Source organism: Talaromyces atroroseus (genome assembly GCF_001907595.1).
Source record: "Talaromyces atroroseus strain IBT 11181 chromosome Unknown scaffold_9, whole genome shotgun sequence".
NCBI classification, from domain to species: Eukaryota; Fungi; Ascomycota; class Eurotiomycetes; order Eurotiales; family Trichocomaceae; genus Talaromyces; species Talaromyces atroroseus.
The window spans coordinates 418,290-431,537 of NW_017971441.1; the positions used below are offsets into that span (position 1 = coordinate 418,290).

General features: G+C 47.7%; 4 protein-coding genes across 4 annotated transcripts; 1 reads left to right on the forward strand and 3 right to left on the reverse strand.

The window, feature by feature from the left end:
* Positions 1-398: 398 nt before the first annotated feature.
* Positions 399-3,283, forward strand: UA08_06535 (hypothetical protein; the record flags this gene model as incomplete). Its single annotated transcript, XM_020268823.1, has 4 exons — positions 399-455; positions 520-1,903; positions 1,975-2,373; positions 2,439-3,283. The coding sequence occupies 4 exons, from the start codon at positions 399-401 to the stop codon at positions 3,281-3,283; spliced, it is 2,685 nt and encodes an 894-aa protein (XP_020117986.1).
* A 501-nt stretch (positions 3,284-3,784) lies between these two features.
* Positions 3,785-7,107, reverse strand: UA08_06536 (hypothetical protein; the record flags this gene model as incomplete). Its single annotated transcript, XM_020268824.1, has 9 exons — positions 3,785-4,204; positions 4,297-5,358; positions 5,413-5,560; positions 5,622-5,876; positions 5,929-6,048; positions 6,113-6,200; positions 6,308-6,353; positions 6,406-6,435; positions 6,487-7,107. The coding sequence occupies 9 exons, from the start codon at positions 7,105-7,107 to the stop codon at positions 3,785-3,787; spliced, it is 2,790 nt and encodes a 929-aa protein (XP_020117987.1).
* A 322-nt stretch (positions 7,108-7,429) lies between these two features.
* On the reverse strand, positions 7,430-9,602 carry UA08_06537 (hypothetical protein; the record flags this gene model as incomplete). Its single annotated transcript, XM_020268825.1, has 2 exons — positions 7,430-9,407; positions 9,475-9,602. The coding sequence occupies 2 exons, from the start codon at positions 9,600-9,602 to the stop codon at positions 7,430-7,432; spliced, it is 2,106 nt and encodes a 701-aa protein (XP_020118097.1).
* A 930-nt stretch (positions 9,603-10,532) lies between these two features.
* UA08_06538 (hypothetical protein) lies at positions 10,533-12,965 on the reverse strand (the record flags this gene model as incomplete). Its single annotated transcript, XM_020268826.1, has 5 exons — positions 10,533-11,389; positions 11,446-11,855; positions 12,052-12,140; positions 12,469-12,830; positions 12,908-12,965. The coding sequence occupies 5 exons, from the start codon at positions 12,963-12,965 to the stop codon at positions 10,533-10,535; spliced, it is 1,776 nt and encodes a 591-aa protein (XP_020118436.1).
* Positions 12,966-13,248: the final 283 nt, after the last annotated feature.

Sequence of the window (13,248 nt, forward strand, 5' to 3'; positions counted from 1 at the left end):
ATAATCGCAGTAGTAGCAGAAACATCCACTCTAGACGTCGAATGAAATTGCTCAACCACAGAGAACAACAACTTAAAAGGGTCTACCAGACTCTTGTTCGGTACGGTGCTCCTTCCCAAATTCCAATCGCCCCTCTCTCTTCCTTCCCTTTAAGGTTCGGGCTTGGAGCTCACTAAAAAAGAAAGCTAGCCACAACCAAACCCACTCCCATTTTTCATCCTCCGGGCTTCGCGTCTCTTATTTAACCCTCTTTCACCACCGCCCCTCGCCCGCTTCATACAATATATATCGATATATGCCTACGTAGTGTACATTTACCTGTCTTGGACGTCATTTACTCCTTTCCTTTTCTTTCTCGACCGCCACTGTCTTTGCTAACTACCGCCTCTCTCGCGAGGATGGCGTGGCTCAATGATGGCCTGCCAGGCCTAAACCCTCTCGCCAGAAGGGACTCTGTAAGTGATTTTTCGGCTGCCTATGTAATTGCACAACCTCTCGCTGACTTCACTTGTATCACAGAGTACTGATGCCGCTCCGACGAGTTTGTCGGGCTTCCTCTCGACTCTCATCCCGGCCCTGATCGTCGCAGGTGCCATGGTGCTCGCCTTTATCATTCTCCGTCGCAGATATCTCCGCAACTATATGCCTCGTACTTATATGCCAACTTTACGCGACTATGAGCGAACCCCAGCTTCCCCCACGGGTCTTTTCAACTGGATCACCTCCATGTATACATTGCCCGACACCTATGTCCTGCAGCACCACTCTCTGGACGCATATTTGTTGTTGCGCTACATGAAACTGCTCGTAGTAATGTGCTTCGTTGGCTGCTGCATCACTTGGCCCATCTTGTTTCCCATCAACGCTACTGGCGGCGGAACCGGCGAGCAATTTAATATTCTGGCAATGGCAAATGTTAAAAACAAAGCGAGATACTTTGCTCACGCATTTGTTGCTTGGATCTTCTTTGGCTTCGTTTTCTACCTCGTTACGCGCGAGAGTATTTTCTACATCAATCTGCGCCAAGCTTATGCCTTCTCTCCAGCCTACGCCAATCGCCTTTCATCACGAACTGTCATGTTCTCGTCTGTTCCCAAGGACTACCTTGACGAGCAAAAACTTCGTCGCATGTTTGGTATCGAGCGTGTGAAGAATGTTTGGCTTGCAACCGATACTAGTGACCTTGACCAAAAAGTCAGTGACAGAGACGGTGCTGCCATGAAACTGGAGGCCGCTGAGACCAAATTGATTAAATTGGCCAATGCCGTGCGTCTTAAGGCATTGAAAAAGGGTGCCAGTGCAGAAGACGAGCAATTGGGAACCCCTACTTCTGATTCCGAGTCTGGTTCTGTCGCAGCGCGGTGGGTGAGAGCCAAGGACCGCCCAACTCATCGCTTGAAGTTTTTGATCGGAAAGAAGGTCGACACTATCAATTGGGCCCGTTCTGAAATTGAGCGTCTCAACCCAGAGATTGAGGAAGAGCAGGCCAAGCACCGTGCCGGTGACGCCAAAAAGGTATCGGCTGTCTTTGTTGAGTTCTACAATCAGAATGATGCTCAAGACGCATATCAATCCGTCGCTCACAACGCTCCCCTCCACATGGCTCCTCGGTACATTGGCGTCGACCCAACCCAAGTCATCTGGTCAAACCTTCGTATTATGTGGTGGGAGCGCGTTATTCGAAACTTCGCTACCATTGCGTTTATCTGTGCTCTGATTATTTTCTGGGCTATTCCGGTTGCCTTTGTTGGTTCCATCTCCAATATCGACAGCCTTATCCAGAAGCTTCCATGGCTGCATTTCATTTTGAGCGTCCCAACTTTTATCCGTGGTGTCATCACTGGTTTGCTGCCATCTGTGCTACTGTCTGTTCTTATGGCTCTGCTGCCTATCATAATTCGCTGTACGTGTATTCATCTCCTTGTTCTCTCGTCATCACTCGATCTTCTCATGGTTAGAACTGACAATTTTCAGTGTGTGCCAAACTCGGTGGTTGCCCGACTGCGGCTGCTGTAGAGCTATGGACTCAAAATGCCTATTTTGGCTTCCAGGTTGTGCAAGTATTCTTAGTCACAACTATCTCTTCTGCTGCTTCTGCTGTCGTTGAGGATATCATTGATGATCCTACATCGGCAGCGAGCTTGTTAGCCTCCAATCTACCCTCGGCCGCAAATTTCTACGTTTCCTACATCGTCCTCCAAGGCTTGACATTTACAGCGGGTGGACTGCTCGGAATTACAGGTCTCATTCTTGGCAAAGTTCTGGGCAAATTGCTTGATTCAACTCCCCGTAAGATGTACTCGCGGTGGGCGAATCTGTCCGGTCTAAGCTGGGGCACCGTGCTACCTCCGATGTCTCTTCTGGGTCTCATTGGTAAGTTTTATCCCCCCCACCTCCCACTTATCATGGTAATAACAACAGACTGACGGATATGGCAGCCATTGTCTACTCAATCATTGCTCCTCTCATCCTGGGCTTCGCCACAGTTGGTCTTTACCTTTTCTACTTTGCTTTCAGATACCAGTTGCTTTATGTATCGAACGCCAATATCGACACTCAAGGAAGGATCTATGCTCGTGCTCTTCAGCACCTGCTTGTGGGCTGCTACATTGGAATTGTTTGCCTGATTGGACTGTTTGCAATTGCCGCTGCTGATCAGCCGATTGGCACTGGACCATTGGTCTTGATGATCATTTTCCTGGTCTTCGCTGTCTTGTACCATGTGTCTCTCAACGCGGCGCTGGATCCTTTGCTTAACTATCTTCCAAAGAATCTGGAAGCTGAAGAGGAGGCACTCTTGGCTGAAGGCCGCAACAAGCTCGGACCCGCCATTACGGAAGGTTCTGACGAGGTTGGCGGCACATCGGCGAAGAACGGTGATAATGGTTATCATGACGGCATTGATAGCGTCGAAAAGGGCAATCCTAGTCCTGCTGCGTTGCCTGCTCCACACAAGAAACCCAATTTCTTGGTTAAATTTCTCCGTCCAGACAAATATGCTGACTACGCGACGATGCGCCGGCTCGTGCCTGATCATATTGAGCCTCCTACATATTCTCCGGAAGTTGAGCGTGATGCGTACTACCATCCTTCGATCACTTCGACAGTACCATTGCTCTGGATCCCTCATGACGAAATTGGTGTAAGCAAGCAAGAAATTGAGCACACTGGTCGTGTCATTCCCATTTCGGATGAGGACTCTTGGATTGATGACAAGGGCAACCTGCAGTGGAACATTACCCGCGGCCAGCCCCCGATCTATCAAGAAAAGGTCTACTACTAAGTTCAACTCTTTTTTCTTCATCTTTGCTCTCTTTCTACTATATTTTTTTTTTTCTCTTTCCTTTATTTTCTTTTAATTATGTGCTGTGGTTGGCCGATGTTTGATGAAAGTGTAGGTGAAACGTTGTTGGCACGAGATCTGACTTGATACCCTTTTAAATAATTACAATACTATAACTATATACACACGTATGTTAGAGCATACCCGGACTGAGGACGAATTGATATATTTCATTGGAATCATGATCTAGCATCTCCTTTTATTTTTCCGTATTCGATAGGTTTCTATCATCATAAAAAATCATGCAACCAGGTGCCCTCCCATATCATAAAGCAAGCCAAGACATCAGTAAAAGACACCCCCCTCAAAAAAAAATTCATCCGGATCAGAAGAATATAAAAATATGCTTCTCAGGAGCCCTCCCGTATGCTATGACACTATGCTAGGTTGCCTTAATCTTCCCACCGGGCACCCTCCCAAACACCAAAGGGAAAAAAAAAATCACTCAGTCCTGGCGTGCAATGTGTACCCACCATCTTCGTTCATCTCCGGGGTGCCGAAATGCTTCATTAGCATGCCCGCGACTCCGGTCAACGGCAGCGTCGCATCGCCAATTGCATGCTCAATCTGTTCGAGTTTCATTTGTTGTAGTTCCATCATGTATTCGTCAATGGTGTCCGTGGCGACGAGTTTGACGATTTCGACGTTGCGCACCTGGCCGATGCGGAATAGACGACAAAAGGCTTGTTGTTGGATGGCGTCGTTCCACCACGGTTCGACGAGGATGCATTTGTTGCCTGACGTGAGATCTAGACCAACACCCCCGGCTTTCAGGGAGGCGATCATTATTTGGAACTCAGGCTTGCTTTGGAAGTCGTCTATGCTTTGTTGTCGACTAGCGAAGTCCATGTCTCCTGTTAACTGTGGGTGCTTGTTAGTAAAGCCCTCGCTGCACGCCAAAGATATGAAGATATGAAGCCGTGTCGATATATTATATTGGATATGTGCCATACCATTACATATGCCCACTTCTCCCTCCTGCACATCCCACCAAAGATAGATGCCATAGCGCGGAATTGAGTAAAAATGACTATTTTGGTCTCCGGATCTTCTGCCATCCATTTGTGAATCAAGTCTCGTGTTTGAATGACTTTGGAACTGGGCATGTCCTCGCCCTCGGCCTTAAGCCAATCAATGTCGGCCCGGCGATTAAACTCATCGGCGTTTTCTTCAAACACACTCATGAATAGACTGTTTGTCGCAGAAGCAGAGATTTTCTTCTTGGGCTTTTTCTTGCTTCCGTTCTCACGGCTCTTCGCGCACATATACCCAAGTCGTAGAGATAGGATGCTCGGGTCCATATCAAAATCTTCCGTGTCGACTGTGTTCTTATCCGTGCAAACTGGACACACAATTTTGGAGCTCCATGATGAATCGGACTCCTTTAAATATTGAAAACAGTCCTCACATATCAGGTGCATACACGAAGTAACCCGAGTTCTAGCTGCTAGGGCGTCACAGCGTGCACACTTCATTCTTGTTTGACACTCCTCTTGATTTTCATTGTTCATCCATTCGAAAACCCGTTTCAGAAACTGGGCAGTAAGGGGCGTGGCAGGAGCACGGGGCTTTTTGGCCTGCTTTCCAGTCATTACGAGTCCATGGATCACCGAAAAGATTTGTTGACTGCAATCTGTTTCATTTTCGCTGTTGGCGGTCAATACACTCTGCAGCTCAGCCAAATTCACATCGATGGCCAATAATTTCTTAAGAATGTCTTGAACGCAGAGTAGGTGGCTGTTAAGCATCCGCAACTTTAGTAACATAGTCAGGAAGCATCTGTTTTGAGCTTCTTGATCATTGCTGCTTGCAATGCAATTTATGCCATCGATGAAAAAATCCTTGATCATATTATAAAGGGCTTTTTCAATGGCAAGAGGCTTCACGGTCACTGTCTTTTCGCCTATTTCTGGGAGTGTGATGATAGGGCATTCGAAAAGTCGTGACCGATGTGTACGTCTGAAGACAACTGATTTCACGATGCTTGTTAGACGTTGATTTGCCAACTCACTCCCCTGCGGTGAATATCAGCTTTGTATAGAGATTCCAATCAAACACGCGTTACCTACACTGCAAAAATTTGCAAGGAAGTTAGAAAATCGTCCCACATGGGGAACTTCGAGGAAATTGAAATAAGCCCAAAACTCGGCGTTGTGACTGTCGTTTTCATGGATTAGCTTCTCAATGTCGCCCAGTTCAACACTCATTCTTCCCCACCTAAAGAGCCATAGACATAAATAGGATAGCAAAAGAAGCAATAGCAATAGAGATCACTCACTTCAGTAAAGGTGTTCCGCTCAGAATCCATTTGTAATGCGCATGGAGTGCTCGGACTGCAATCGAGGTTTGAGAACTAGGATTTCGTATTTGATGCCCTTCATCTAGAATGATGCGCCGAAACCGTATTTGATGAAGAGGCCCAGCGTTCTCTTTGAATTCTTTTTCGGCCCATCGTTGGACTTTCTCCAAGGTCATGCCGTCTGGTTTCTTTAGTTTCGGATACGAATTTCGGACTTCGTCGTAACTCGTGAGACTACTTCTTGTAAGTAAAGAGCCAGCCAAATAGCGATAAATGAAGAACGTACATGACTTTGTGCCATAGCATAGTTTCAACTGCATTGCTGGAGTCAACCCTACTGCCGGCGTAGTGAGACAAGATAGGCCCCAATATATTTGGGCGCACATGTTTGTCGATTTGAGACTTCCTGTTTACTAGTAAGTCGCATGTTCCAACACGGGCCGCAAGAAGACGGAAAAAAAGACGCTCACCAATGACCAATTACACCTCTAGGAGCGACGATCAATGTGGTATTCGCATTATCGTCTAGCACTTTAAAATCCCCATCGACGATGTTGGCTGAAAAAGAAAGTCAGCTTTCGCACTGAAAGTTTGCAAAAGAGAAAGAAAGAACCCACCTAGTGTCTGAAGCGTTTTCCCCAATCCCATAACATCACAAAGCATACCTCCGTAAGGCTTTTGGTCAGAGTTCTCTCGCTCACGCTTGTCTGGCTTTAGCAACTTCAATTTATATATGTTGCAGCGGAACTCGATTTCGACATACCATGAATGCTGCGCCTAGAAGCTTCATCGTCTATTAGTAAAGTTTGGACACGAAAACAAGTTCTGCTGATGGGTAGCTTACCTGATGATGGTATAGACTGGCTTGGAGTTTGATATGCTTCCATCCCCCCTGTCTGTCACTTCTAGGCTTGTAATTGAACTTTTTCGTGGCTTTTATGATGGCCCTCTTGTCTGGTGCCGCATCTTTTTGAGCAGCCTCCGGAATGCCCTCCACTAGCTCTTGCAGAGCAATGTTTTTATTCGCTTTCGTAGATACTGGAATCGATGGAAGCCTGGAGTTTTCTCGGATATCTTCAATGATGTTGGAACCCCCTAAGGTTGCGAAATCAAGCTCATTTGCTTTCGACTTTTTCCGACCTTTGCTGTCATCGGTGGCTTTCCAAGTGACGTTAAGGTGACTAGATGATGGAATTCGTCCTGCGTACGCGTCGTCCAAACCAATTCTGACACTTTCACGGACTTCTTTGCTCGTTAACAAAGGCGTCCGTCGAGCGCGCTTCCTTGGGGGTTCATGCTCCGAGATAAAGAGCTCATCATTTGCTTGATCAGCGTCTGGCTTCGGCGGACAATCCTCGCCTAAAGGGGCACTTGGTGGCGTTGATGGGATAGGAGGGTTCAGATACTCCTGTAAGCGAATAGCGAGTGAGGCAGAAGCAAGATCTGGAGCTTCTGTGCCTTCCATTTCTTTGTCGATGGAGAAAAGAGCCAAGAGAATAGGATGGAACAGGAATTCTCAGAGAGTCTCGAGAGAAGAAGAGATAGGTTTGGGGAGCGAACTCAGAGGAAGGAATTGACAAGATATAAAAGAAAGAAGAAGAGATCTAAGGAGGAAGCGCAGAGGAGATAGTCAAAAAGAGGATGTTAAAGGAGTCTAGAGAGAGCTGAGAGACGGGAAGGAGCTCAGAGAAAGTAATTAAAGAGAACTAGGATAGAAATTGGAAGTTGTTGAGAGGAGAAAGTTGAGATGCTTTTTGACCTAATATGAAATTATGTAGTGACAAAGATCAAGCTTTGGAGCTCTGCGAAGACATTACAACGTCATGCAGTCTGCCACTCCTAACTGTCACGTAGATCTCACTGACGAGAGAACCAAGATGTCTGCCAGGCCCAACGTACTTGTCACCGTTTGATAGACTGGTGTCAGGCAAGGTGGGGTGATCGACTAGGCCGCGGTGAAAGGGGATTTTGAGATCTTGTCGTACGAAGTTGTAGAGCTGTTGAGATGCTGAGCTTAGGTAGGAGGGTGTTGTTTGGTGTTTGAAAAACCCCTCGCGAGTAGAATTGTATGTAATTGCTAAAGCCTTACCCGCCACTCCCTGATAAGTTTCAATGCGATCAAGGATGTCTGGTAACGTGCGTAGTCCTGAGCGGTTTTCGAGGCAAGCAGATGTCAGGTCTGCCAAAGATTCCTTCACTGCTGCCTCACTACGCTGTTCTAAGTCGAGGTGCGATAAACTCTGCCACTTTTCCAACAGATTGTTGAAAGTGCGTTTTGCGAAAACGTTGAAATCCTTCGCTGCTATGCCCGAGCTGAAGTGCTCACGCAAAAGCTCATACACTACAGGCTCTACAGCCTTGATAAATTCAGCGTGGAGACACCTCAAGTCAAGAGCTTGGCATAGAATATAGATATATGTTGCTACCATCATTGATACGAGCTCGACCGCATCCATAGTGTACCGTGCAGTGATCAACGCGAGTGAGTTGACAGATTGGTTATGCATTTCTGCTGACTGCACGTGGGAGCTGACTGACTGAGCGAGGAAACCCAACTCTGACATGTATGCAGCCATATTAATGTCGAGGCCTTTGCAGGTGTAAGAAAGACTGGGGTCATCGGCACAAAGGTTTGGAGGCAGCCCTTTGTTGAGATGACTGTTGACGAGTTCCGAGCACTGCGCAAATAACAGCTTACCTAGCATCTGCATAGCCGACTTGGTCTTTTCCATAGCAGATGTAATAGACACGGCCTGGAAATTCCCGCCGTGATGTATAGAACCGGTCTTGACGTCAATCAGCGGGTTATCGGTTGTAGAGTTGACCTCGACTTGGACTTGACGATGTGCCAAGATAAGATCTTCTAGTTGAGGACCAATCCATTGAGGCGCAGTGCGAAGAGCATAGCGATCCTGGGCGAGACCAATTGTCTCAGGATGTCTACCTAGCGCAAGATCGGACCCTGAGAGGAAAGCGGTTATGTTCGTCGCGGCCTCTACCTGTCCCAGATGTGGTCGAATGTCTGAAATGAAGGGATGATAATTATGAGCGGTGCCCCGTAACGCCTCCGTGCCCATGGCAGTGAGAAGCTGTGTCATAATAGCAATTTGCTGGGCCTCATAAACAGCAATACAGCCAGCTGCACAACTAGTAGCGGTGCCATTGACCATACCAAGCCCCTCTTTAGCTTGTAAACGAATTGGTTGGATGCCTACTTGTTGAAGAGCTTTGTATGCAGGGAGGAAGGTCGCGGGATTCTCGTTACCAAGGCGAATATAAATATCGGGACTTCCCTCCAGCATGCCGACGATATATGAGAGAGGCATAAGATCACCGGAAGCTGAAATGCTGCCACGAAGAGGCACAACCGGGGTCATGTTGTGCTTCAATAGGACAAGAATGTTTTCAATGAGAGCTAGACGCACCGCAGAGTGCCCTCTGACGAGCGAATTGCAGCGAATGAGCATCATGGCCTTCACGACAGACACTGGAAGAGCATGGTCTCGAAGGCCTTCGAGTTGTGGGCCTGAATCATTGACCAGCCCCTTGTCGGATGGGAGGAGGACACCGATATTCTGGTGTTGCTGCAGGGCGACCTGAAGGCCTCGCACCTTATCAGTACGAGTGTCAGCACTTCCACCAAAGCCAGTAGTGACTCCGTAGATGATGCGATTTCTTTGCAACTCTGTTTCGAGAAAATCGACGCTTTCCTGAACGCCATCCAGAGTAGCAGCATCATCTGTCAAAATCGCACTCTTTCCATGCCTGTTTTGTTTTTTTGAAGCAGTCAGACAGAGCCAGAGAACTTTTGAGAGAAATGGTGAGCACATACAAGGCCACTGCTATAACAGCAGCGATGGTCAAGCTGTGCCCGTCGACGACAACAGGCTTGTCGGACTTGAGGAGCCTTTGCAGCTCAGCCCACTCGGAGTGAGCCAAGGCGAAATGGGGGGAGGCCATGGCTGGTATGGTTGAAGACGGCGATGGTGGTGTCGACCTCGAGGTCTCAACGTGCTGCAGGAAAGAGAAGAAGGAAGGATGGAGGAGCTGCAGAAGGGAAGGAACGGACAAGGTTCGCCAGACACGTGCAGGTCTAGAACGAGTATGACGTGTCAGTCTTATTTTCTTTTCTTTTCTTTTTCTTTTTGTCTTCTTTTCTTTTCTCTTTTCTGTCCCTTTTCTTTCCTGAGCAGAAACTGAGTCGGACAGACAGACAGACCGATCCTTTTATAGCTCCGTCATGCGCGCAGAGAGAAATCGGAGATAGCTGCTGCACAGGACGATGTCCGAAAATGTGCTTGCGAAGCCGGTAACCAATTGGGATAGACATCCTGCTAGCTTTTTTTTTCTTTATCCTGTGGAAGCTTCTTTTTGTTTCTCGCTCTCTCTTTCTTTCTTTCACACGAACGCCAGAGTATGAAGCTTTCTTTGTGTGTGCAAGTTTCTTTGTATAACAGTCTTGCATAGAAGAATTGCAAACCTTATCCTGGGGCTGAGTACTTCGCACACCTTTCTAATTTTTATCTTTGGGATAATGTCATAATTTCTTTGTGGGATCGAACCAGACCGTGTATAGAGCTCGTTGTGTTTTTGGGTCGAGCGGGAAATCTCGGATATCGAAGGGTCTAATATACTTGAAAATCTATGTGTTGATAGGTGAGCTAATGTACAATATGAACAAGTAGGAAACAGACAATGCCCCTCCTAGTTACATCTGGTGCAGAGGTGGAGGGGCTTTCTTCACCGCGATCTACATTTTGCATGTGCATGCAATACGGCTGCTGGCGAATATTCAGATTAGTGATCAGACTAGTCATAATACAGTCCGATAGTCACACCAACGTCCTCGGTAGCAAATTATAAGCACTGAACTTGGCTCACAAGGTTTCATCAATGTTGCCGTAAAAGTGCAATAAGTGCAATAACACCGATGGACGTGGCTCCAGCTGCGGCGCTTTGGATTGTGATGTTGGTCAACTCCCGTTGAGTAAGCACAACATGGCGGTCACTGAAAGTATCTCGAATGAACTGTTTCCAGTATTCGGTGGACAGTAGTGTGGACACTTTGTCGGATAGTAGAGCCATTTTCGAAGGCTGTTCGGATACAACGTAAGGAGGAGCCCCATCGACCGGAGAAGAAACGACTGCTATACTGGAGTCATTCTCCGTAATGATTTCCTCGGTGTTATGTTCAAGGACTGCATCATCTTCGGAGACCGGCACCGGTGCCGTCAACGCTTCAGCCTCATATGTCCGAGTCAGTCCAGCAACGATAGCCCTGCTTGCTGCGGCCTCCGTTTCTATAGCTTCCTTGACTTTCTCTTCAAAGCCTTTTACCAGCCTCTGTCGGCGCCATGGTTCAACAAGGATCTGGAAGATGAGGAATAGAAGAACATTCACGCCCATCAGTCCCCATGTCCCCCATGTACTCATCCTCCGAATCTTGTCGGACCATATCTGTTCTTCGTGGTAGCGGGAAAGAATGCTACGGTTGAGTTTCGCTGTGGCCTCCTCCAGGTCGTGCTCAGCTTTTGTTAAAGCTTCCTGGGCTTCGACTTCTGCGATTTCATTGGTATGATCAGAGCGGTAGAGCGAGGTGAAGCGTTCAAGGTCTGCTGGTGACCAGGCATGTTTTCTTTGGAGAAGTTCATTGACCTCGCGCTGTGAGGCCGAACGTCGGTTGATTGCTGCGGAGTATGCGTCTTTGGTTTGTCGGACAATCGAGCGGGCATCTAGTACCTGATTCTCTATAACGGAGTTAAACGTTGTATTTTAGCTGCGGAAAGACAAGGATCATTGTTACCTTGCGTTTCAATCTCCCTTTTTAGGCTTTCAATTCCCGAGTAGCCCGTCAAGTCATTTAACCTCTGACCAGCAATGAAGATATTTGATTGGATATTGTCCATGATATTTGTGAATTGTTTGGATAGCTGTGATCGACGTCTCTCCGATGCCGATGGAAGGTTCTCTTCGGCCGCGGTCGGCGAGGAAAAATCCTTGTCGGCGCCGAAAGCCGTGTATAGATTCTCAAGTTTCGTATCGGGTTTGCGAAGCGAGTCATTTTCCGGCTTTGAAGTGAAACATCGCAGCTGGGATCTAAATTGGCACCGAAGGCATATTGAGGAATTTCGTGGCGCGGGGTTTCCGAGGGAGAGCGAGAGAGGTACGGATGAAGCAGGCCTTACTAAGGCAAGGCCTGATTGTAGAGGCTGCCTAAGCAGCAATTGCATTGACTGCATTGCTAGCAGAGGCTCTCAGTTGACAGTAGCTGTTGGTGGTAGTTGTTAATCACAACACAGAAAAAGACGACGTTCAACTGTAGCTATCAATCTTGGCGTCGGAGCGCCGGGATTTCTGCCTCTGATTGGCTAGCCGGTTCACCCTCGGCTCCGACGCTCCGACAACATACAAAGTACCCAGCGATACGAGGTAGGTTTGTTCACGGCGAAGGGAAAATAATAAATATTGATCACCTAAATGTGGCATTGTAGGAATAAGCTATATAAAACGAGAATAATTAAAACAAGCCCATTTCCCTCCCTAGCCGCACTTTGCATCCAAGAAACCAGTCATGTGTCAACGTTACAATATCATTATACACCACGCGCTCCTCGCCTTCTTCAAGGACGTATTCGCAGAAGAAGACGCAGTTCCCACATGGCATGCCATCATATCCGGATAGAGGGATATGTTGTAAGTATATCAAGATGGCGCTAGTTACAGATGCACGCATATACGCATTGATTATCCCTAGTAATTAGCGCACAGGCATTCCCGAGAGCGCCGGATCCTAAGCTTGCGTCTGTATTTTGTGGTCGCCTCTCACAGCTTCGGCATATGTGGGGGGATGAGAAGCACCGGATGGCTGTTCTGTACTGCTGTTTCCCGGTCTTGTTTGCGATGGAACCTGGGGCGCCGAAGTCTCTGTCGCACCATATCTTCTGTCTGGTTGGGGTTGGGGTTGAGCAGCGGGTTGGCGGCTGCTGACATAGTGGTATGTCACGCGACGACCGCCTTCGACATCTGCGCGCGACGGGTCGATCGGTTCGTATCCTTCTGGATAGTCATCGGAATCGGGATATTTCAAGATGATGTACCAGGCGTGGATGAGCCCAGGTAGGTATCCGAGACAGCACAAGGCAATATTGATGATGGAATCGGCGGTGCACAAGCCGACTTTGATCCATACTATTAGAATTTAACAGCAAGTCAGCAAGCTTGGCATCGTGATATTGGGAGGCGAGGTCTCTGCATGCAGTACCTACCTGCAATGGGAGGAAAGAAGACTGCCAATACGGCCAGGAAGACATCTGCGCCGCACATGGTTTCGGAGCGTTTTTAGGTGTTTGTAGCGATAGGGAGTCAAGACGGAAGATGAATCAACTCAGCCTCGTGAGAGCAGGTGAAATACGGAAGCCTAAGTTAGTTAGTTAGTTAGATGACGTCTTATCTCTGCTTAGTCACTGCCGCTGGCGGCGGGGCCAGGCACGGATCACGTGAGCCGTTAAGCCGTTTGCTCTGTTTGTCTCCTGCCTAATTCAATCTCCGTATACTAGTTACTAGTTGGTTACGAGTTAATATATAGTCACTCAGATACTATAACCTA